We start from the raw sequence: 27,059 nt of genomic DNA, 5'->3' as shown, positions 1-27,059 counted from the left end.
GTGACCAAATCTGACAATTCCTTATATAGAGGCACCACCACCTCCTTATCCCTATGTGTCAATGTACTTTTTATCATAGCAGCGATAGGATGTGCAGTCTTTGCAACATTTGTGATGTGCTCTTGGAACTTCAGTCAATTGTCTATCATCACTCCAAGATCCCAAATCTCATATCCACTTCCTGAAGTACAGCTCCATCAATACAGTACATAGCCTTACATCTCTGTATCTCAAAGTGTAATACCTTCCATTTTTATTAATATTAAAAATGCAACCTCACTCATTTGTCCAAGATAAAAATCTATTCAAATCTTCGTGTGGAGAATTAACATCAACACTACTCTTGATAATTCTACTTAACTCTGCATTATCGGCAAACATTTGAAGATCTCCAGTCAATCCACATGAAATATCATTAACAAATAAGTTAAAAGATTACAAATATTACAGAAGATAATCACATGGTTAATTCTCTCTGAGAGTTTTTTTTAAAAAAAAAAGCTATCTCAGTTTTAATCTGATATAACATTGTCCTTTTGGAAAGAAAAAAAAATCCAAATTCTTGAGATATTTCTCTACATGCACCGCAAAATATTGTTCTCTCTTCCGTCAAAATGGGTTGAGTACTTCATGAGTCCATCTTCTCCACTCTTCTCTTAATAAAGTCTTTCTTGAAGATCTTGAAGGCTGTTGATCTTAGCAGCTTTCTTAATATTAGTGATCCAGCTTATCCTTGGTCTTCCCCTTATTCGTTTGGCGATTTTCTGTCCCTGTATTTCGTGAATGAATGTTGATTCATTCACAAAATATTACTGAGAACAAAAGATAATGGTAATCTACAGACCAGTCCAGAGATGTACTAGTCTTTATTGATTACCATAGGACAGAGATCCAATGATAAGTATGCAGATGTGTACAAAACATGACACTTGCAACAAACTATAGAAAGGCAGAATGGAATATCTGAAAAGGAAAACAGAAGAAAAAATAAGATGATGTTAACCAAATGTCAAATTCGTGTCATAACATGATCTGGGAAACAACCTGTATGAATTATTATTCATGTATTACTCCTCTGAATTAGATCTAATTGAGAAGAGTAATACAGTGATGCATTCTCAGTAGTGAAAAGTAAACAGAGGCAGGATAAATAAATAACGCAAATTAAAGCTTATGATTACTACTCAGTCACATGATCAGACTATAATTATGAGCATATTAATGCATCAGTTCCGGCAAATTTTTGGACAAAACGTTTTACAAAAGATAATTTTTTTTATCTAATAAGGCATGATCAACTTTTTAAATAAAGAAATAAATGATTGATGTCTTCAAGTATTATCAAAAACACTAGTTTAAAGTAAACTAGAAAATTTCAAATTATGAACTCAAGCTTTGGAAACTATTAAAAATGCAGACAAGTGAAAATATTGTCATACTCACCTCTCCCTTCCTTTTGCATTTCGAGAAGGTGAGGGGGAATGACTTTGATGTCCATCAGATTTTTTGATATCTGGCCTCTTTGGTTCTTGTTCAACCTCTGAATCACTGCTGCTCTTAGATGGTGGTCTCGGAGTTAACTCTCTACGTAAAACAATTAAAAATGACATTTCAGCAAAGAAGAATGTTGCATTAAAAGGAACAAGATTAAGAAAATAGCTATAAGTCTTAAAAGATATACATAGATATCAGGGATGGGAAAGTGGATCAAATTCAAATTGATAATGCAGTAAAATAAATGTTTTTCTTGGACTTAAAAAAAAAAAAAAAAAAAAAAAAAAAAAAAAAAAAAAAAAATCTTGAATTGATATTTTTTGAAAAACCTAAATGAAATATGGATAAGAATTGAAGGGGGATAACAAACAAACAAAATTCAAATCCAAATTTAGATCAATTAAAAATATCAGTTTAAATCGAAATAAAAGAAATAAGCTCAATTATAACATGAAAAAGCAATCATTCAGAGTGTGTGTGTGTGTGTGTGTGTGTAAGAAGATTACCCAACGAGGGGATGATAGTCTTACCCAAAAGTCACCAGGATACCCTTGAGAATTGGTGATTATTGGTTCTCATGGAGCCCTCACTTTTTTTTAAAACACATTTTGGCTACCTACTTTCCAAGAATTTTATTTCTTTCTTTTAATTTTTGAATATTCACTATCCCTAATGCATTTTAATTTATAATGAGAATAATTTTTTTGAGAAACTCAATAATTATATTAATTACTTGAAATTTTAAAAAATAATTACATACCATTAATTTACATTTTCTAGAATGAGGTAACTGGGGAATCCCCTGGAGACTACAAAAGCACCAACTAGGCCCATAGGTATATCAAATAATGCTCATGATGCTGCACTTTGAAGTGAGATTGTCATGGATATTTGAGGTTGATCACTAAAGAAAATTGATGCCAATGAACTTATCTGAGATGTTAGTAAAGGTAAAACTTGGTTTAGATCCTATTAGTCCAATAAAGACTTCACTCAGAAACCTTCATGAAAGTCTGCAACTAATCACATACTAAACAATGTCGGCTCCACCACAACAGTGCATGCTGCACCGTCCCAGTTCTTGCACTGTTGCTGTAAATGCACTTATATAGCGTTGTGATATTTTCATGTTTTTGGTGTTTTTCTAAATAATTATTCACAATGGCTGTTGGTAAATGTGCCCTTAAATCAAAACATGAAACTACAGATATAAAGAAATACAAAAACTTATATCTAGACATGAAACTACGGATATAAAGAAATACAAAAGTGGACAGTACTTATCAGGTATAGCACACAAACTTGTGTTGCAGTATCTGTGTTAAATACCATTGTAAAGGATTATCTTTTGTCTTGTAAAAGAACATGTTAAAGGAACAGCCAGCATGAAAAGAACCATAACAAAAAAGTGAAGATGCACTAATGGAGATGGAAAAATTGCTTATGATATGGATAGAAAACCAGATCCAGAAATATGTTCTGACAGTACAGGCCAAAGCAAGAAGTTTATTTGAGGACCTTAAGGGAAAATAACCTAAAGGAACACATTGTTTGCTGCAAGCAATGGTTAGTTTGCACATTTTAAAAATCATGCTAGCTTTCAAATGGTCGAATTTTAAAATATATTCAGTGTGTTCAGTATTTAAAACTTGTCCAAAACATTTTTGTTTTGAACAAGTTTTAGCATCAACACTAATACCTGATGTTTATAATTTTTTTTTGCTATTTAATATTTCTGCATTGCATTACATGTTTATTTTTTGCATATGTGTTTGACATGACAAAGTCTATTATGAAAGGTTGGGGGAGGAATCCGATTACGTTAATTTTGATTTGCATAAGGAGTTGCGGAACAGTCTATTTACATATGTTGAGGAGTGTGTATTTTGTAGAAGCTGTAGCTATTATAAAGGAAAGTATGGCAAAGATATTTATGTTTGGTGGAAAGAGCTGTATCATTAGAACAAATAGCCCTAGCTCTGTATGTGTTTTAAGAATATCGTACTGTTGGGCTGGATGATGATGTCATTGTTTATGTAGATACCTTCCTGTGTGTTTGCTTTTTATAAATGGAAGAATATAATGAACCATCTGAAATCATAATAAAAAAATAAATAAAGGAGAGAGAGGTGGGGGACAAACAGTTATTGGACCATTTTTCTACTGTGAAGTGAATTTTGGGATGTTGGCTGTTTAGGCAAGTAATAAAAGAATCCAAACATGTCTTGTCCATGGAGCCAGGCAAACGCATCAGCAAAGCATAATGACACTAAGGGCTTCTATGTAACTGTGGTAAGTATTTTGTTTTTAAAGTGTTCCATGGAAAACCTAGCAAAAGGGAGGGAGGAGGACCCATATAAGTACCTCCATTAGTCTGTAGATTTTCATTGCCAGGTAAAGTAACCTCCATACATAGTAAATTTGAATAATTTGAAGATATTGGGTATTTGTGAAGGGGTGGGGGAAATTAGACTCTTAATTCAAGTGTCTATTAGTGGTACATTAGTAAATAAAGACATTACATCGAAACTAACCATTATGTCTGTATTTCTAAGGATGTGATTTGAAATGGAAAATATTTTTTATGTTTGGGTACCCTATAAACGAGGTACCTAAACTACACAAATCTAACATTCCCCTATGCTTTATAGCTGATAGCATAGGCATATCAACAGTTAGTTAAGTTGCTTCCCAAACAACAGTTTGGGAAGCAACTTAACATATCAACAGTCAATGCTTCCCAAACTTTGATGTCACCCCCCCCCCCCCCCGGAAAAATTAAAATATTTCACGGCCCCCTCGAAAATAAATCATAATATAGACATATTATTATAATATTTATTGTATTTATATTCAATACAAAATATACACAGCGAATATTGTAAAAATCAAATGCAAATATTACATTTTTTAGCATCTTACATACATATTTGACATGGCACATTACCTCATTTTTGTATAGATAGATATATTGTTATCATACATTTGCAGTACAAGCATGTGAAACATAAAACGATTAGTAATAAAGAAAGAATTAAAAACATAAAAGAAGTTTAATAACAATTTAATGTGATAGATGTGTTTCAATACTGCCACACAAAAAGTCAGTATCAGGTGAAATATTTGAAACTGCAAATCTTAGATTTCTGCTTTGAAATGAAACTTATATGAATAAGCATATATTTACTAATATTCATTAAGCACCGAAATACGTAGAAAGCAAAATTTGTGGGGAAAAAATCACACCAATGTGTGATTTTTTTTCAAAATAACAAAAAGAAATAATAAATAAAAATTAAATATGTTTCTTTTAAGATTAAAAAAAAACTTGGTCTTAAAACATTTTAAATTTCTTTTCATTATTTCATGCCCCCCCCCCCCTCAACAAAACCTACGGGTCCCCAAGGGGGCCGCGGTCCACAGTTAGGGAAGCACTGAGTTAAGTCGCTTGCCCCATTTACTAACAACTTCCTCTACTTTTATTTAAAAAAAAAAAAATCCTGTTCATTTCAAATTACCAGTTAAAAATCACAGCCTTAAAACTGAAGACGTAATGGTTAGTTTTATTTGCAAAACGTACTGTTCCAGTGGGGGGGGGGGGGGTCGAACCTGGAATATTTCAAATAAGTGACATGTGATGGAAAGAGGTCTCTAAGAAGATGTAACACATCAGCAGGAATATTGGAAAAAAGGGATTACATCAAGACATGCAAGGATGTTAGTAGATAAGTCTAAACTGGATAGGTTTTTGGACAAAACTAGAGGAATTTTTAATGTAAGATTCCGATGACCTTATGTGCTGTCCTAGATGTAGTTAGATGCTTAAATAAGATATTAAGTAGGAGACTTTATGTCCACAAGTATAGATCTCAATGGCACTCTTACATGAACATATCTGTTATGCCATGTAAGACATCAACAAACTAGATTCCACATATTCCAGATTTTTAAGGAGATCTGAGTTGCAGGACATTTGATGAACATTGTCGATTTGTAACACAGCAGAAGTATTAGTAATCTCTTTCAATTTTTTGCTATTAATACTGAATTAATTTAGAATATTTATTTGTTTTGTAAAGATATGTGATACAGTTATTGAGACTTAAGTAAAACCTGTATATTTCCTTAAATATTAATTATATATTTGGTTTAATCCTTTATTCAAGTGTAAGCAAAGTTTGCACCTGAAATATTTTCAGGACTGGGGCAACTCATCGTAAAGGTGGTATAAGTTCTGATCACTTGCCTTAGTATCCCATAATGCCCATAAGGATATGCGCTTTGCATTATGAAATACTAAGGCAAGTGATCAGAACTTATACCACCTTTACCACGAGTTGCCCCAGTCCTGAAAATACTTCAGGCGAAAACTTTGTTTGCTTACACTTGGATAAAGGATTAAACCAAATATATAATTAGTAACATAGCCAAGTGAAAAAATTTCCATCAACTATCTCTAATCCAGAGAATTTTAAAAATAAGGTGTTGACACCTTTTGGGAACTGGTATATAATGATATGACTTCTGCATTACTTCCACCTTAGTGTCATCACTCTGGGTCTGGTTCCCACTGACGGGACCTCAATAAACGTTGAAACCTGTCTGGGTAGTGACCCTTTCCATAATGCATAGCATTATACATACCCATAAGGATATGTACTTTGCATTATGGGATACTAAGGCAAGTGATCAGAACTTATACCACCTTTACCACGAGTTGCCCCAGTCCTGAAAATACTTCAGGGGCAAAATTTGTTCGCTTACACTTGGATAAAGGATTAAACCAAATATATAATTGGTAGCATAGCCAAGTGAAAAAAAACTTCCATCAACTATCTTTAATTCCTTAAATATTGTCAATATGTCACCTACGTAACAGAAAGCCAACAGTCGAGACGTCTTTGATGGGGGAGTTAATTTGTGGGATTTTGTCCAGTGTAGAATTTGTGAGATGTTTTGTTGCAAAAGTTGAAAGATTTGTGGAAAGAGAATGAAACTGGTGAGCAAGTGAGTAGTGGCAGAAGACTGCAAAATATAAATATTGGTGATAACACTAAAAGTGTAGGAGTTCAGGAGAACGTATAAGCCCTGAATAAGTAAATAGCAAGCCTATAAATAGCAGGACAAAGCACAAGATTGAAAGGCTGTGACAGAAAAAAGATTATAAGAATAAACAAGCAAAAGACATAATGAGATAATTTTTAGAGTGATTCTATGATAAGGGGCATATATTGCAAAAGCACCTGGCATGAAAATTAATGAGTGATACCTGAAAGTCAGAATACAAGTCAGACAGGAAGGTGAAAGAATTGATTGCTTTAGTTGGAACCATCACAACAAGCGAAAAAACTGTATGAGGGATGGTGTGAAAGTGACTGGAAAAAGGAAAAAAGAACAGAAAGAGGGTGAAATTTGATAGCTTATCAATCAATTTGCAGATTGTGCAGAAGGAATGATGAAGGGTTTGTGGACTAATGGTGAGCTTGATGAACAGAAAGATTTGTATAATGCTGATGTACTGCAATTAGATGGATTCAGAGTTAAGTACCTATAGAGAGCTTTGTTCACTGAGAGTATGAAAGCACAAAGTCAGAAAAACTAAAGAAATTAGGGCAGGTACAGGCAAATGTGTGTGAAGATATCCATGAAGTGAATGAACAAAAAAATGTGGAATCTAGTCTCATAGGCAACAATTTTGAATGGGATAGTCAATGCAGAATACAAAGGTGGTTTGGGGCATAAGGGATCATTACAGTTTCAATATGCTAATGCTAGAAACATCAGGAATAAGAGGAAAAGTTTTTGGCATTGTTAATGCAACCTTGCCAAATGTTATAGGCATAACTGAGACTTGGATAACAGCCAATGATATAGTCGGCTGTTAGGATGACAAGAATAGAATGTAATGGATTTAGTATTTTCAGGGAGGACAGATTAGACAGGACAGGAGGTGGGGTACTGCTGATGACAGCAGATGACTTGCAGCCAACAAGAGTAGGAGTCAAATCAGGCAGATGGCAGCTCTTTTGAATTAATTGGTGTAAGATTGAGGCCAATAAGACAAAATATAAAACTGGTTGCTGCTATAGGCTAGGGGATGTCAGGGTTGAGGTGGAAGACATACATTAGCAGATCAGTACAATGAATCAAGTAATTATTATGGAGGGAGGACTTCAACTTCAGAGACAGACGGGAAGGAGGAAAGATCTCATGGCAGGAAGGAAATGGAATTTATGCACTTACTAAGAGATAATTATTTAAAGCAGAATGTGATGGAGGAAGACTCAAGAGTCAGGAGTGTTGGTTCTGGTTATAGAATCAGAAAACTGTCCATAACTAAGGTGGCTGCATTGCCTCCAATTGAGTAGTGATCATGAGATCTTCACTTGGCAGGTAGCAAGACATGGAAATTCCAATTAAGAAGGGATATATGTATGGAAGTACAAAGCAGGTGATTATGATATACTTAGAAGATAGTCGAGGGATATCTGAAGGAAGCAATATCACACTGTATATTCAGGTGGGAGGGTAAATCAAGTAGGAATTAGATGAATGAGTAGCATCATTAAGCATGAGCTGCAAAAAAAGAAAACGTTGTGAAGGGTATATAAGGAGAAAGGCGACAAGCATGGTAAGGAAGGCAAAATCAGATTATGAGAATAAATTAGCTGAGCAGACAAAAAGAAATCCCAAAGAATTTTTTTTCATTGTGTGGCAAGTAAGAGGAAGAATGACTATGGAAGGATAATTTTAATGAGTGCTCATGGTAGTGAAGTGAAGTGACAAAGGCAAATGAAATTGTTGAAATACTGAGTTACCATTTTGAAAAGGTATATCATCCAAGTGAAGATACTGTTATGGCAGAGGTGACAGGGACAGATGTGAGAACAGAGGTTGATAAATTGGAGGTACGTAGGATATTGCAGAATCTGAATACAAATACAGCTTTGGGAACTGGATAGGATACTGGCTCACATTTTTTGCAAGAATGTGCAGGGGGAACTGGTGATACCTTTGACTAAATTGTTTAAACCTCAGCTGTGGCAAAGTCCCAAGAAAGCAGGAGGTGAGAAAAATAATTCCTTTGCATAAAGGAAGATCAATCAGTAGGAGTGGTGATAAAAGTACTGGAAAAGTTGGCCAAAAAGAGAATTCAAGAAACTGCAACAAATAGAGAGGGATATGAAACTGATGATATGGATAAAAAGGTGGCTGATGAACAAATGCCAAAAAGTAATATACGGGGGAGCAAAATTCAGGAGAAGGCAGGTGACTAGTGAATGAAGGGCTCTGTGTTTGGACCACTGCTGTTTAATTTGAAGTGAAGACATTATGGCAGAGGTGACAAGGACAGATGTGAGAATAGAGGTTGATAAACTGGAGCTACTTAGGATATTGTAAAATCTGAATGCAAATACAGCTGTGGGAGTGGGTGGGAAATGAAATAATTTGATGGGAGATAAGAGTTGTTTGCTGATGATGCAAAGTTGGGTATGGTAATAGTTATTCAAGGTGATGTAGAAAATTTGCAGGATGATTTAAATAAGCTGACAGTATGGACAAAATAATTGATGTTATTTTAATATGGGAATAACTGTAAAGTTATACATTCTAGGATAAAAAAATTACAAGCTGTGTACCACACTAAGGGAACAATCTCCAGGAAATTGATGAAGCAAGGTATTTAACAGTAGAAGTAATAGATAGAGAGTTTATGTTTAGATGGCACATTGCTAAAATATGCCAGAGAAGACTGATTACTTGGTTATTGAAAACACACACTAACAAGCAGAGATATGGGAGTTATCATTCCTCTTTATGAACCCTTGATATGACAGCATCTGGATTAATATGCTCAGGTTTGGTCAACTGAGCTTCCAGAAGCATGTCACCAAGATTGTGAATGGTCTGGAATGCTCCCTATGATGACAGATTGAACAAGAACAAAGCAGGATATGATGGAAACATTTAAGTTGCTTAAAGGATTCTAAACAAAAGAAGTATTTCAGCACTTGGCTAGAGGAGACAGGAGGAGATCATCCCTGAAAGTTGAGTAAGAGTGTGGTTAGCAAGAACATAAGGACTAGACTTTTCTCTTGGAGAGTTGTGAATGAATGGAATGAGTTGCCAGAGTCAGTGATGATTTCTTAGTTTGTTAATGCTTTCAAGGATATGATAAATGTTGTGTTGATAGTTTGGGTTCTCATTATTGCACGGCACCTCCTTGGAGGTGCCGTGCAATAATGTCACTGTTTGCTTATCCAAGTGTAAGCAAACAATGTTTGCATGTGAAGTATCTTCAAGACTGGGCTGCTTATATTAATGACTTCACATCAATTGTTTTAGCATCCCATAATGCAAATCACATGTCCTAACAGACACGTATAATGCTATGCACTCTGGGAAGGACCGCTACCCAGACCAGTCTTAACCTTTATTGAGTTGTTAAATTGCAGGGATACCTCTCCAAAATTTCTGAGTGATCTATAAGATCGCTCTATATTTCACTGAGCCTAATAGTGATTCTTTAAGATCACTACTAAACTCAATGGCTTCAGGACAGGAAACTCAGTGGCAACTCCACTCAATGACAGACAAAAATGAGCCATGAGCAGAACCTCTCTATTCCCCATGACGCAAACTATCATCAGTGGGATCCAGACCCAGAAGAGATACCAAGGTTGAATGAAGTAATACAGAAGTCATATTTCCCATATACAAGTAGTCAAAAGGTGTCACATTATTAAAATACTCATTAGAGATAGATGTTAAATTTCCCCCCCCCCTTGGTTACACTATAAATTAAAGATGCCAAGAAATTATATTCTTGGTTTAACCTTTATCCAAGTGTAGCCAAACATGTTTGTGTGTGAAGTATTTGACGATTGAGCTACTTGTATCAATTGCCTTAGTATCATATCAAGCAAAGCACACATCTGCACAGACATGTCTAATGCTATGCATTATGGAAGGGGCCACTACCCAAACCAGTTTAGACCTCTATTGAGGTATACTAATGTGCACGGATACCTCTCCAAAAACTGAGTGATCTAAAAGATCACTAAATCTCACTGAGTGACCCTAAAAGATCACTAGTAAACTCATAACTACTGACATGAATGACTCCAGGACAGGAAAATCACTGATATCCAAGTGGATTAAAGGATTAAACTAAATTTATTATAGTCCAACCAAGTGGGAAAAACTTCCAACATCTTTCTCTAAATCCAGAGTAATTTAATAATAAGGTTAGACACCTTTTGGCAACTCGTATAGGTAAATATGACCTCTCCATTACTTCCACCTTAGTATCGCCACCTCTGGGTCTGGCTCCCACTGAAGAGACTCAATAAAGGTCGAAACCGGTCTGGGTAGTGGCCCTTCCCTTAATGCATAGCATTATTCATGTCTGCAAGGAGATGTGCTTTGCATTATGGGAGATACAAAGACAAGTGATGAGAACTTAGTCCACCTTTACCACGAGTTGCCTCAGTCCCAAAGATACTTCAGGCGCAAACTTTGTTTGCTTACACTTGGATAAAGGATTAAACTAAATTTATTATAGTCTAACCAAGTGGGAAAAAACTTCCAGCATAGTCTTATACATGTCTGAAGGTTATGTGCTTTGCAATATGGTATACTAAGGCAATTGATTTGAAGTCATTAGCCTCTATATACTCGAATTACCTTCTAGCCCAGTCTTGAAGATACTTCACATGCACACATTGTTTGCTTATATTTGAATAAAGGATTAAACCAAGAATATAATTTCTTGGCATCTTTAATATATAACACCAAGTGAAAAAGCTTAACAAATCTGCTTGCTGACTCTTCCACCTACTGTGTTAGGGATTATGACTAATTGGTCAACTCACAAAAAAAAGTCTTAAATTGGTTTCCAGAATTACTACAAAAGCTCAAGTCATTACATCCTATATCACTATAACTTCATGGCTTGCAAAAAATTCACAAACCTTACATCCCATTGAGACTTATAGTAAGTGGCATATACTCTCCTACTTATATCTTATCTAGGCATCTAGTTAATCTACAAAGACAGCACATAAGAATTATTCGTTGGAATCTTACACCAAAAATTCCTCTCATTTTGTCAAAAAACTACCTAGTATGGAAACATCATGTACTGACATCCTTGCAAGTCTTAATGTCTTATTCCTCTTTACCAATATTCCTTTGATGATGTGCTAGATCTCCTTATAAACCTCTTTCCACAACATGTCACTGATTTATTTGAACATTGTCTCAGGTCCAATTTTTCGACTGGAACAACAAACAAAAATTTTGATCCATAATGAGCAGTCCCCTCTCTCCTCATTTGCAGCTGACCTTTTCATTGAGAATTTTGAGAAGAATTTCCTAACAGAAAATGCCATCCACATACTTTATTTTAGACATCTTTATTATGTGGAAACATGACTATCCAAAGCCTGCAACAATTTCTACATTGCCTTAACTTTTATAAACTTACTATGAAATTTACATTAGAACTTGATAAAGTGGAAAATTCCCTTTCCTTTGATGTTCTCATCACTAAAAATCTTGAAAGTGGTGTTACTCTTGAAGTATGTCATAAATCTTCACATACATGCCTCATCCCTTCACAATCCTTCTCAAAATTTAGGCATAATGTACACTCTAAAGAATAGAGCAGTTTCTATTATACAAAATGATGACTGAGTAAAGACAGAACTCCAGACTCTCTAATCTTTTTTTGTTCTCAATGGCTATTCCAAAAAAACAGTTGACAAGATTTTATATTTCAACTATACCACTCTCAATAATCAGAATATCCATTACAAAAACTCCATCACAATACCATATATTGGAAGCCTATCAATTCAAATAACATCTCTTTTCAAAGATCACAACATCAGAGTAACTTTTCAACCAATTTAAACTGTTCATAGGCTCCTGAGATCTTCTAAAGACAGCACACCTTTCTATCAATGCCTAGGAAAATGGAGAATTCTATGGCTCATGTGGTTTAGCCTATGAGGACAGACAAGCCGTGAATTTGAGATTAATAAGAAAGAACATGTTGCAGATGTTGACCATAAAAGAAAAGACATCTGGTTTGGCCAACCATACCTTTAATTTCATCCATGCAGTTAATTGGAACCTTTCAAGCATGCCTTATATAAAAAAGAACTTTTATTCCAGACTTCTGAAGGAATTTGTTACAGCCATCCATTCACACAGATCATTGAATATAAACCAAGGACTGACATTAAGTGACATAAGGAAATCTCATTAAATCTTTTAACATTAGAGATTTCATTAAAGTTTGTCAATAATTGCCTTCTATTGTAAGTGCAGACAGCTAATGCATGCCACACATTTTTATGTTTATTGTATAGTGTGACTTTACCTATTATTTTTTTTTTTTTTAGTAATGTCTTTTCAGCATTTACTCAACTGAAAAACCATTACTAAACAAATAGTTAATTGTTTTTCAGCATTTAATCAACTTTGTGATCTTTTTCTATTGCCACCAGTTCTATTTTAGGTGGTGAAACTAATTAGTGTAATTTATTTTTTTTTAACAACTAATAAATTCCGTTTTATGAATCCAGTTCCCTCTACAAAAAGAAAACACTAGTCTGCCATTTCTAGACACACTTTAATCATGCATCTTAACAGTAATCTTTTTCTCATCATCTCATCTTCTTTTTATCCTCTTTTACATTGCAGTGTTGAGGGTTTGTTAATCATCAGACCTCAAATCGTTCACAGGATAAGGTGGTCAAGCCCTATGCCCGGGTGTATCCTATGTCCTGTAGTGTCGAGTTCTCAAGGCCGGTTTGCCTGTTTTGCAGGATGAAAAACCCCAGGATAAACTGGGGGAAAACCCTACTTTCCAGGCCCAAGACTGGCTAACTTGGCTGAGGAAGATCCTTAAGCTTCACTGATGAGAATCGAATCTAGGACACTCCTTCCCCAAGCATATGGTTGCGAAGCGCACAGCCACTAGGCTAACCAACCTAGTAATCTTTTTAAGTTTTCATAAAACCTACTCACACAGGTACATTCAAACCTTCCCATCCCCCAATGATCGGTAGCATAAAACCCTAGATAAGAGCTACCAACCTCTGTTGCAACTTTCTCTCTCTCAGCTGAATTCTCCTTTATTCATCACCTTCCTATCCGACTTCAGAGTTAATAAAACTAAAATAATACTTTTCCTCCCTGCATCGTGCACACAAATTACAGTAATGCTATTACTACTACTCCTGTGTGGGACACCTTGGATAAAACTAGTCCTTAAAATAAGTGTAACCTTTGCAATGCTTTTAAATGTTATTTGAAGTTACTGCCCTTATTCACTCGCCTAAAGATAAACTTCCCTCCCCTCTCAGTTCCATGCACATACAGGGTTCCTTGCTTTTGCAATGTACCCTATATGATTCCAGAAGATCATCTAGCTTGAAGAACACAAGAAACTGCTGCTATATTATGGTCAGTCAAGTCTTTGACAATGCCTTGGACATTTTGTACAAAATCGAATGGAAAAAACTTCACTGCAGAATATACAAACATGGCAGACTTTTCTCTCTTTTTTTAGAATCAGAAGCAGATTTAAAAAGCCATCTAAATCTAATAAACTATAGCTGTATGAAAGTTTCGAGATTTGGGTTAGTTGGTTCGTTAGTTGATTTAAATTTATGTGCAAAGCAATTCAGGCTATGAGAAAAGTGTATTACGTGTTAATTGTGTTCTAATGGCTAGTTTGCCTGATTTGCAGGGTGAAAAACCCAAGATTCGGTTAATGGCAATTCTTAGATATCCTGCCAAACAGCAAAGGGTGCCTATCAGTGCACACAAGGGATATCCTTCTTATGACTAAGTTTAGTCTAGTATTTATCCCTTATTTTTTGTGTTGTTTATGTATGTCATTGCAATTCTCATTCTATCCCAGATGATGTTTCTATGACAGGCAAAATATTTTAACCCTTAAACCTCCATGCAATTCTTTCATTATACTATTTTCACTATACTAAACCTTAACATGAACTTAAAACACAATCCTAATTATTTTTCTTGGATGTATTCATTTTCACCAGATTATCAATAATATAATCTAACAGAACAATGAAAGGCAACTTGTCCAAGACAAATCCATATGGCTTTTGTAAGATGGGTGCAAGATGACAGCATATATCAGGTATAACTTGTTAAAACGAGTCTGCTATTTACACATACACTTTCAATACAGCAAATGCAATAAAAGTACAGAAAAGTGTTTATAGTGAATGCGCATGAAATGTATAACTTTTCAGAAAAAATACATACTTGTTGCCATTAATTTGCACTACAAAAAAATATAAGAATGAGTATTATTATTATTATGGATACTCAATAAAAATTCATACCTAAAAAAAAAATTAAAAAAAAAAAATGCAACAGGCTTCTAATAAGAATGACATATTGATAAACGCTTTTTCTATAGCATATCCGCAAATACAATTATTGACATACGATCTACATGCATTTTGGCAAGTATACTGTTGCCTACCTCATGATATCAGATTAACACATTATTAGATTATATGAGGCATTAAAAAACAGCATACTAGGGCAAACAAATCAAACACAAGCCCTTAGTTTCCAAAGAAACTCTGAGGGCTTGCGTTTGATTTGCCGAACTTAACAAATTTCACTCTCTCCCTGCTGTTTCTCAGTTCTTCCAGTAACCCTTTAATATTGTCTCTCATATTGCATTTATTGCTACTTAAATCATTTTATTATTAAAACACTTAAGGAATTGAACAACGTAGTTAAGAATATAAATTAAATTATACTTTAATAAATATTTCCGGTATTTCGGCAACGTCACATTGCCATCTTCTAAAGGAACTTACAAAAAAAGGCACATGCACGTAGGCACTACAACACAGTAACTGAGAATGAAGAGATGAAGCTATTGTTCTCCTAAAAGTCCTGATGGTGCCCTCTAGCGAGCTAAGTAGATGTTCTTGGCCGTTGGGCTGAAGGTCTGCTGATGTAAGCCTCCCAAATTTGGGGAAGTTGCATACAACCAAATTTGTTGAGGTTTGGAGAGTTTCTTAGGGCTGAGGCTCATTCCATAAATAGTCTTTCGAATTTGTATTTGCTACGATGTATTACTGTAGCTTTCTTCCACCGTATTCTGTGGCATGTATCCAGAGCATGGTCTGCAAGACCAGAATGGCTGTACTTGTGAAAACGGATATAGTCCTTATGTTCAGAAATTCTGATATTCGCTGCCCTGCCTGTTTGGCCAAAGTAAGACAGTTTACAACTGCAAGGGACCTGGTATACACCAGGTAGGTCTAGGGAAAGTGGTTGGTCTTTAGTGGAGCGGATAAGGGATGCCAATTTTCTGTAAGGTCTGTAACAGGAGGTCAGGTCATGTTTTTTTAAGATTTTGATAATCTTTTCCGAGGTGCCTCAGATGTAGGGAATGGTGATGGATTTAGAGTAATCCTTGTTGGGGGGGGGGGGGTAGCCATTGGCTGAGAAATCATTTGTTCCTACAAATGCTGCAGTTACTTTTCTGCTTCTCAGTTACATTCCTGACATCCTTAATTTTTGCTGCTGGAAAGCTCAGAGTAGTGAATCAATCATTAAGGATGTCAGGAATGTAACTGAGAAACAGAAAAGTAACTGCAGCATTTGTAGGAACAAATGATTTAAGTAGCAATAACTGCAATATGAGAGACAATATTAAAGGGTTACTGGAAGAACTGAGAAACAGCAGGGAGAGAGTGAAATTTGTTTAGCCATCTAATTAAGTCTATTACCAAGATATGAAATTACTGATTTAATACATGGATTGTATAGAAGAAATGGATATGAATTTCTTGTGCAGAGCAAGTCTGATAGTAGAAGGGGTGGTTGCACTTCAATGGATTTGGTATCAGGAGCCTGGAAAAATTATTTATAGGGATGAGACCTTAAGCAAAGAGTCAGGGAAACTAGATAATCGTGGAGAAACAGTGAGAGTGCATGTGTGTGTGTGTATGTGTGTGTGTGTGTAAAGGCAGCTAAAGTATGCAAAAGTGATGCTGGTATAAATGTCAATGAGCAAGGTAATGAATTCGAAAAACAGGCAGACATCCATGCAATGCATTTGAACTGAGTGTATGGGAGAATGAAAAGAGTCAAATAGACCAAGCTGAATGCAGAGGCCAAATTTATGGTGACTAGTGGTGTATGAAGTACATATACCTGACTGTAGTTAGTGATGTTGAACTAACTAATACTATATATACTGGCAAAAGTTTTAAAAAAAAAAAAAAAAAAAAAAAAAAAAAAAAAAAAAAACTGCCTATTTGCTGCAAGAGTAACAACAACTAAATCTTTCTTTACAATACAAGAAAAGGCCAAAAATGCAATATGTACTACATTTAGTTGAAGTACATATTAGGAAAATATGTACTTTAAAAAGCACAATGCATTTTTTAAATTAAACTTTCCAATGTTAATTAAAAGTTGTTTAATAACTTAAACATAATTTTTAATTACACTGAATTAAAGAAATACTGTATATTGGTCCATATTTCTATAACTTGGTTTTAAGAGAACATAATTAATTTATGCCAACTTGTTGATCATTAAGTCTTGTCCCAATTAGGAAGCTAGCATGTTATAACAGACATAACAATCACTTTTTCCATTCCCACAGACTAATATTTAGTTCATTTAGTCCAGCAGAGGTTGCCAAAAGGAATGCCAATGGTTATAACTGCATTTGAATGACCGCCATCTCCAATTATCTGATTGACACAGTAGTGCTATTCTGAATCAGCTATGATCTGAACTTGGTTCAACAACAGGAACGTTGTTATATACTTTTGCTGTGTGCAGAAGGCTTCATGAAGGTGGTTGTAAGCTATATGACCAATAGACTGTGTGTCCCTATGCCACGGGAGAGTATTGGAAACAGGTCAAAATTCCACATCAACTGAACCCAAGACTTTTTTTTTTTTGAAGGTGGGGTGGGGGGGGGAGTATTGCTTATGCATGTGTGCTAATTCTATCCTAATTTATGCTCATGCATAGACCTCCACATTTTACTGTGTAGGAATTTTGAACAGAAATCCTACGGAATAGGTTGGTTACTCCTTATTCCTGGAAGTGTCCTAAGTCTGTAGAAGTGTGTGTTCACAGGGCTGGTTTGCCTGTTCTGTGGGACGAAAACCCTGAGTTTTAGGGGTGGGGGGGAATCCCCTACCTCCATATGAGACCGGCTAACTCATCTTTAGTCGAAAAAGAGACCAGATAAAGGTTCCTCACATCACTGACGGGAATCAAACCCAGGTCCTTCCTACCAAAGGGCTTCATCTATAGCATAGATGAAGCCCTTTGATAGGAATACCTTTTTCCACTTGTGTAACCTTTTTAAACCCATTTCTATAAATCGTACCCCTTGTTTTTAAAATAACCGTTTTTAAACACTGACACTTTTGTTCACTTTACATTCTGTTCACATTTTGTTTACTTTACTTGTTTTTCCGCCATTACTGATTACTTTTTGTGTACCTCTGACCGGCCCAGCATGTACCCCGGGGGTATGCGTACCACTGGTTGGGAATCAATGATCTATACTGACTGAGCTACGGGGTAGCAAAGTGATATCAGGTGTGCTCTGATCTGGAGATAACCAGGGATACTTTATCATTCCTCTCTAATATCTGAAAGAAAGACTTATGGTGGAGGTGGTGCAATAGTTTGGCTAGGAATAGTGTTGGCTGCTTTGAACTATATAGCTTCTCTTAAAACTGATTTTTACAGAGTAAGTTATTCAAATCAGTCCTCTCCTACTTTAAAAGTCTCCTATCCTTGTATCCTTTCAAAATTTCTGAAAAGGTAAACTTTCAAATTCTCAATTTAATAATACAGTAGTGCCTTGGTTAACAACAGCCTCAGATAATGATGTACTTGGTTAACGACAAGTGGCTGTAAGAAAAAATCTCTTGGTTAACCACTCTCGATTATGTGAACCTCTATCCAATCTAAAAAACCGAATTTTCCAATCGCACTCAGCCACACACGGGAAGACATTGTCGAATAGAGAACAGGCACAAGGCATAGCTGTGAAGCTCAGATATGTTTGACCCATCACAGCCAGCTGTTTACGTTTTTCGTTTATTGTTTCTTTTCTTGTAGTGTACTGTGCTTTATTTTAAAATTTGTGGTTATAAATGCGTTTTATGATGAAAATGAGTATATAAGCATTTATTTTTTATGTGTTGGTTCATATAGAACAATAAATCGGCAGGTGCATGTCACTGTTCGTTCGCCATCAAAAGGCAAATTCAAATCTCATCTGTATTATAATAATCGTTGTATCTATAAGCTGCTAATCAGTGTATGTTACGGTAAGTGCTGTATCGTCACCTTACAAGCAAAATGCACTAAGTCAAAAATTGCAGGTTTCGAATTTAACTGTTAACTTTTATTTCAAAAAGTTTTTTTTTGAATTTTTACTTTTATTTTCAGGTGACGATATGTTCTTTGTATCCCTTGTCTTAGTGTTGTACAATTTGTAATAATACCGTAATTTGAGTATCTTTTTTTTATAGTGTGAATTTTTTTACCGCGTGACAAAATGGGTGCCAAAAAGAAAGCTAGCGAGGAAAAAAACAGAAAAATTTTCTCTATTGAACAGAAGAAAGAAATAATAGCAAAACATCATGAAGGTGTGAAAGTTATGCAGCTAGTTCGAATATATGAAACCAGTCATTCTACAATATCAACCATTTTGGCTAAGAAAGAAGAACTAAGGTTGCCTGTCAAAGGGCTTCTTTTTGAGCAAATGGAAAATCTATTACTAATCTGGATCAAAGAAAGAGAAATGGCAGCCGATACTACATCTCAAAATGCAATCTGTCGGAAAGTTAAAAACAGATTTATCCAGATTTGAAAAAGAAGACTTTGGGATCAAGTTCTGAGGTAGATGATGATGATTTCAAAAGTATCAGAGGTTGGCTTGACAACTTTAAAAAAAGAACAGGAATTCATAGTGTGGTCAGAAACGGTGAGGCAGCTAGTGCTGATAAATCATCATCATCAAATTCCTGCCATGTACCCTCAAGGGGTGTACAGGATATGATAGTATTACATGAAAAATTTACATCATTACTAACTTCCTATCTACAATTTTCCTCCAAATCAGTCTGTTACTTCTCAAGACTCCAACATTATCAGATCTTATATTTCTATCATCTAAGGCACTTTGTACCATATCAATCCACCTATATCTTGGTCTTCCTCTGGGTCGTTTCCTGCCAACTTGGCAGAGAACACTTGTTTTGCTAATCTTTCCTTGCCCATTCTGTTTAAGTGACCATACCAGCTGAGATTAGTTCTGCAAAAGCATTCCTGGATGCTGACAATGTCAAGTTCTTTCTTAATATTCTCATTTTTAATATGATATTGCCATTGATGCCATTGTTCATGCCTATAATCTCTCTCAGGACTCGCATATCTGTGGTCTCTAGTCTTTGGTCAAGTGTTTTACTTCTGACCCAGCTCTCAGATCCATAAGTTAAAACTGGTTTGAACACTGTCTTGTATACAGCTAATTTAGTGTTCCAACTAAATTCTCTCTTATTCCATATGAATTTATTCAATTGACATCCTACCATACCAGCTTTGTTGATTCTGTTGTCTATTTCCATATTTAATTTACCATCTTCACTAAAAATCGTGCCTAAGTAGCTGAAATGTTTTACTTGTTCCACAGGTTCTCCGTTCACAACACAGTTGACATTTTCAACAATTCTGCCTATTTTCATTGTCTTTGTCTTTTTATTGCTGACCTTCATACCATATCTATTACAACAGTTTTTTTCAATTTAGGCAGGGAATCTTGCAGACATGTAGCGGATTTATTTAGAAGTATAACATCATCCGCATAAAGCAAAGAGCTGACATTAACATCCCCAATTTTGATATCATGTTTAATACCACTTTCCTTCATAATGTGATCCATATAGATAATGAATGACACAGGGGATAATGTACATTCTTGTCTCAGACCAGATTTAACATTAAACCATCCTCCTGTACTTCCTTCAATTCTAACTGCTGACTTACAACTCAAATAAAGACTAAGCATTGCTTGATATAATGTCCCATTGACACCATATAACTGTAGCGTATTGAATAACTTCTCTCTTGGCACCTTGTCATATGCCTTTTCCAAATCGACAAAACTTAAATACAGATCTTTGTTATATTCCCATGATTTCTCCACTATTTGTCGTAAAGTGAAAATCTGATCCTGACAGCCCCTATTTGACCTGAATCCAACTTGTTCTTCACCAAGCTTTTCTTCCACAATTCTTCTCAACCGTTTCTCAAGTATACTTGCAAAAAATCTTACCAGGAACACTCAATAGGGATATACCTCTGTAATTCTCACATTCACTTTTATTTCCCTTTTTATATATAGGTACTATGAGAGCTCTACTCCAATCATTGGGAATTCGTCCCTCTGTCCAGGCCTTCTGAACTATGTAGTGCAGCCACTGTAAGACTTTTATACCACCATACTTCAACATTTCTGGTCAAATATCATCTACTCCTGCTGCATTTCCACATTGCAAGCCATTGATGGCCTGAGTTATTTTGGAAGAAATAAATGTCCAACAGGACATTTATCACAAAAGAAGAAAAAACACTTCCTGGGCATAAACCAATGAATGATAGGTTAACATTGCTTTTAGCAGCAAATGCAAGTGTAGCCTGCAAGGTAAAACCAATGTTAATCTACCACTCAGAGAATCACTGAGCATTCAAAAAGTTCAATGTATCTAAATCCAATCTCAGTGTTTTGTGGAAGTCTAACAACAAAGCCTGAGTCACAAGAATAGAATTTAGAGACTGGATTTGTGAAGTGTTTGGACCAGCTGTCAAAGCCTATCTTGAGCAAAACAATCTGCCTCTAAAAGCCATTTTAACCTTGAATAATGCACCTGGCCATCCAACAGGCATACAAGAAGAGCTACCAGAGGAATTAGATTTTATCAAGGTGATTTTTCTTTCTCCCAAGACTACATCTCTAGACTACATCTATGGAACAGCTGATAATTGCAAATTTTAGAAAACTTTACACAAGGGAACTTTTTACCAGGTGCTTTGAAATGTGTGAGGTTGCCAACATAACCCTAAGAAAATTTTGGAAGGAAGAATTCAACATTGCCAAGCCTTTACAATTAGGCTAATTGTAAAGGCTTGGCAAGAAGTAACAATGAAATGTCTCAAAGCAGCATGGAGGAAACTGTGTACTTCCTTTGGTAATGAAGAAACTTCAGATGAAGGACACAAATTAGTAAAGGATATTGTGGCAACTGCTCATGATCTTAACTTGGAAGTTGAGGAAGAAGATGTTGAAGAACTACTGGAGATGCATGACCAAGAACTGACTACTGACGAGCTAAAAGAACTTTTCAAGCAGCAATGTGAAGAAAAGGAAATGGAAATTTCATCTGAAGATGAGGATGGATGAAAGAACGAATTACGACTGCTGAAATCAAAAATGTTTTGGCAAAGTGGGAGGAAGTTCAAAATATTGCTATGAAATGGAATCTCAACAAATCTGAGGTTATCAGAACTGCAGATCTATTTAATGAAAAGTCCATGCAGTTTTTCAGAAACATTTTAAAAAAGAGGCAGAAGCAAACAACCCTAGACATGTTTTTTACAGGTCCGTTTGTCAAAAAACTCCAAAGTGAGCCCAATTGTCCTTCTGGTGAAGATTGATAATTAAAAACTGTTTTCATGAACAATTCATTTTATTAATGTTAATTTTTTTGTAGCAAATACATATACACCCCAACTGTATAATAAATAAATGATATTTAACATATTTTTATGACATTTTAAATGGGTTTTATCTGCATTTTTAATATGTACTATGGTTGTGGTAGGAGCCGGAACAAATTAAATCGATTTTCAATTAAATCTTATGGGTAACGACGGTAATCCTGGAATGGATTACCGTCGTTAACCAAGGCACCACTGTATTTGTATTTTTTGGAATTTTATAATAATTTGTAAATTTCTAATAAATTTGTATTTCTGGTACTTTTGATACATACTATTTTAAGTATTCAATTTTAAGATGTATAATGATTTATACACCTTTTACTTCCTAATAGTCATGGTTTGCAAAGTTAATACCAAACAATCTAATTATGCTACCCAAAATAGGGGCTAAGTATCAACTATGAATGATTAACTAGGTTTGACTCATTGACTTCTTATTCATTAAAACTGAATGTTACTCAAATATGTTTCACTGTCTGTATGGCTGATAGCATCTTCAGGAAGATATTTAACACAAAAAAGCTCAAATGTTTCCAACAGCTGTTACTTCTATAAATTGAAAAATACTGGAGTGATAGTTTAATACCATATAACATTATGCAACATGAGTGGCAGTCTATAATATATAATGTTGTGTTAACTGTGCGACTGCTGGCATAAGAGAGAGAGATCACGAATGTTATATACACTAATTAATGACTTGCAGATGTCACGAAGTATAAGTATTATTCACAAAAAAATTTCATGAAAAAAGTATACTTTTTGTGTTAATTCAAGAAACCTCTCATAGCACAAGTATCTCTTAAACAACTATTATCTTCTAAGTAAGGCACAGGATTGGTGCATCTGAAGTTTCTGTACAAAATATGGGGAGTTTTTCAAGAAGCTTTTCAATAGGCATTTAAAAAGAAGATATGCAGGAGCTCTCCTACATGTCTTTCCTCCTATGATCTAATATCAGTCAGAATGTCTGGTTTGCACTCCATATAATCTGGGAGTGATTTGGTGTCTTAAGTTCTTAAGACACCAAAATCTTATAATCCTATAATCTCATAAAACCCCATCAGATATATTAGCTAATTTAGATATATGTTACATATGTCTCTGTAGAAGAATCAATAGGTATCTTTCCAGATCAATTTTCTCCTGGTGTGACTCCTGCATCATTGCCTCCGATATTTTTTTTTTTTTTTTAATTGAAAAGGGAGATTTTACTACCAAACATGGTATGGCAACCTCTATAACCTCATAAATTGCTAATTTATATAAGTTTAAGGAAGTAGTTATAGCACAGATGATCCTAAAGCCATGTCTGGTGGAGACATGTTGATATTATACATTATATGGAAGCACATCCAGAAAGACCATGAAGATTTTGTATATTCCTAATTAACTGCCATCCAAAAATCAAATTTGCATTGGAAATAGAAAAAAGATGATAAATCACCATTCCTAGATAACCTTGAAAACAAAAACAACACTAGAGGATTAACAATAGATAATTAGAAAACAAACCCATAGGGATAGGTAGTATCTACATGCAAGCTCTTTCCATCACCCTCAACAAAAATCAGGTATTATCAGAATCCTAAAAAATAGAGCTTTAAATATACTCAGTTTGTGATGAAATTAATGAAAAGAACTTGAAATCCAATTTGGTCAGTTCCTCCAAAATGGCTACTCAAAGAATTTACTAAAGCAACTTAAGGGGTACTTAAGGGTCAAAGCTGCATAACTGAGAGGAGACCTCTACATAGCCTTTAAAGGAATGCGGAGAACCGACCAGGGATTCTGACCTAATGTTCACTCCTCGCCTTCTCGTGGTGCACCCCTGTTGAGTATCTGCCTGGATACTGAATGAACGAGGGTGGGCTGAAAATTTGGGATTTAGCCGATCAAATAGTATTCTTATTGGCTTAAACCAAAATGCAAAATTATGGTAAACATGACAAAATTTCATGCCGGCTAAGGCGCTGCCCGGTTAAACAAAGCCTCTGTTGTTTTCACCAAAGAACCAGGGCGAACAATGAAAAGTCAGCTATTGGAACAAATCTGAAAACACACCCCAACTCAACATCACCAGAGTTAAAGATCAGTACTATCAACATAAGACTGAATGCCAAAGAAATAGAACAAGCTGAGGAATTAGATAAGTACCAGATCGACATAACAGGGGTGACTGAAACAAAAAAGACAAAAACTGGTGAGATCTTTCTGAGCAATAAATACAAAATGTTATATTCTGGCAATGACAATCAAGAAAAAGAAGGAGTAGCTATAGTATTCAACACTAAATACGAGGCTAATCTTCTTGAATGGCAGGCAATCTTAAGTAGAGTGATGTGGGCAAATATTAGAATGGGGAACTGGACAATGAGACTTATTTGTGCCTATGGTCCCACAGAAGGTTCTACTAAGGTAGAAGTGGAGGAATTTTTTGAGGCTTTAGAAAAAGCAACTGACACAATGAAAAATGAAAAGTTGGTCCTTGTTGGGGATCTAAATAGCAGAGTAGGAAATGATTGTGAGACATACAAAAATATTTTGGGAAAATTTGGAGAAAAGAGCAAAGCTAATAATAATGGCAAATACTTGTTGGATTTCTGCTCAGGACATGGATTGGTTATTACTAACACCATGTTCCAACATTAAAATGTGCACAAATTCACATGGAGAGAAGAGGCAAGGAATAAGAAAAGTCTCATTGACTATGTTATTGTTGATAGTGATGTTTTCTCCCTGGTGCAGGACACCAGAGTGTACAGAGGATTTGAAATTGGAAGGGATCACTATTTAGTCTTGAGCAGGATAAAATTGAATTTCATATTGAAAAGAATAACATGTAAGAAAGTTTTAAAGCGAATAAAAGTTGAGCAGCTCTCAGATGTGAACTGTAGACTAAAATACACAAAGATTATTGAAGAAAAAATGAAAGAGTTTGAGAACAGGAATCAAACCTTGGAGATTCAATGACAAGCCTTGAAGAAAGCCCTGATTGATTCAGCTAGAGAGGCATGTGGTGAAGTTGTCTGCAAGGATAGAAAAATTAGAACTCCATGGTGGACACAGGAAGTTAATGAGACAGTGAAGGAAAAGAAGAAAGCCTATCAAAAGTTCCTAACAAATAAGTCAGTTTCTGCTCTTAGAGAATACAGAGACACATGTAAGAAAGCTAAACACTGTGTAAAACTAGCTAAACAAAAGTCATGGGAAGACTTTGGCAAGAACACAGAAAATAAATATCAAGAATGTGGCAAAATATTCTGGAGGTTGTTGAAGAAGTTTAGAAATGGAGGAAAGAGTGCTGTAAAAGGAGTTAGAGATGATAAAGGTGACATGAAAATGGGAGAAAAAAGTTATCCTTGAAGTATGGAGTAATTACTTCAAAAAATTGCTAAATGAAACAAGCAGTGATAACACAGTGGTAAAAAACACTGACCAGGCATGCAGTCAGGAATACATATACATACTTGAAGTAGAAAAAGCCATCAGAGACTTGAAATGTGGAAAGGCAGCAGGAATAGATGATATTCGACCAGAAGTGCTGAAGTGTGGTGGTATAAAAGCCTTGCAGTGGCTGCACTGCATAGTGCAGAAAGCCTGGACAGAGAGACGAATTCCCGATGATTGGAGTAGAGATCTCATAGTACCCATATATAAAAACGGAAATAAAACTGCATGTGAGAATTACAGAGGTATTTCCCTACTGAGTGTTTCTGGCAAGATCTATGCAAGTATACTTGAGAAACGGTTGAGAAGAATTGTGGAAGAAAAGCTTGGTGAAGAACAAGCTGGATTCAGGCCAAATAGGGGCTGTCAGGATCAGATTTTCACTTTACGACAAATAGTTGAGAAATCATGGGAATATAACAAAGATCTGTATTTAAGTTTTGTAGATCTGGAAAAAGCATATGACAAGGTGCCAAGAGAGAAGCTGTTCAATACGCTACAGTTATATGGTGCAATGGAGCATTATATCAAGCAATACTTGGTCACTATTTGAGTTGTAAGTCAGCAGATAGAATTGAAGGAAGTACAGGAAGATGGTTTAATGTTAAATCTGGTGTAAGACAAGAATGTACATTATCCCCTGTGTCATTCATTATCTATATGGATCACCTTATGAAGGAAAGTGGTATTAAACATGATATCAAAATTGGAGATTTAATGTCAGCTCTTTGCTTTATGCAGACGATGTTATACTTCTAAATAAATCCACTACATGTCTGAAATTCCCTGCCTAAATTGAAAAAAACTGTTGTAATAGATATGGTATGAAGGTCAGCAATAAAAAGACAAAGACAATGAAAATAGGCAAAATTGTTGAAAATATCAGCTGTGTTGTGAACGGAGAACCTGTGGAACAAGTAAAACATTTCAGCTACTTAGGCACGATTTTTAGTGAAGATGGTAAATTAAATATGGAAATAGACAACAGAATCAACAAAGCTGGTATGGTAGGAAGTCAGCTGAATAAATTCACATGGAATAACAGTGAAATTAGTCGGAACACTAAATTAGCTGTATACAAGACACTGTTCAAACCAGTTTTAACTTATGGATCTGAGAGCTGGGTCAGAAGTAAAACACTTGACCAAAGACTAGAGACCACAGATATGAGAGTCCTGAGAAAGATTAGAGGCATGAACAGATATCATCAATGGCAATACCATATTAAAAACGAGGATATTAGGAAAGAACTTGAAACTTGACATTGTCAGTATTCAGGA

General features: G+C 35.3%; 1 protein-coding gene across 3 annotated transcripts in view; it reads right to left on the bottom strand.

The window, feature by feature from the left end:
• LOC150096016 (uncharacterized) overlaps positions 1-27,059 on the bottom strand; it is a 381,411-nt gene that overhangs the window by 227,231 nt on the left and 127,121 nt on the right. For all 3 annotated transcript variants that reach the window (XM_090409077.1, XM_090409078.1, XM_090409079.1), the window contains one exon: positions 1,444-1,584. In XM_090409077.1, the coding sequence (XP_090265203.1) occupies positions 1,444-1,584 (141 nt within the window). The remainder of the gene's footprint in view (positions 1-1,443; positions 1,585-27,059) is intronic.

Source organism: Typopeltis vanoorti, chromosome 19, assembly GCF_054136105.1.
Source record: "Typopeltis vanoorti isolate ZY-2024b chromosome 19, IOZ_Tvanoo_1.0, whole genome shotgun sequence".
Classification (NCBI taxonomy): Eukaryota; Metazoa; Arthropoda; class Arachnida; order Uropygi; family Thelyphonidae; genus Typopeltis; species Typopeltis vanoorti.
Note: the sequence above shows the minus strand (reverse complement) of the source record. Positions and strands in the feature narration are given on the sequence as shown.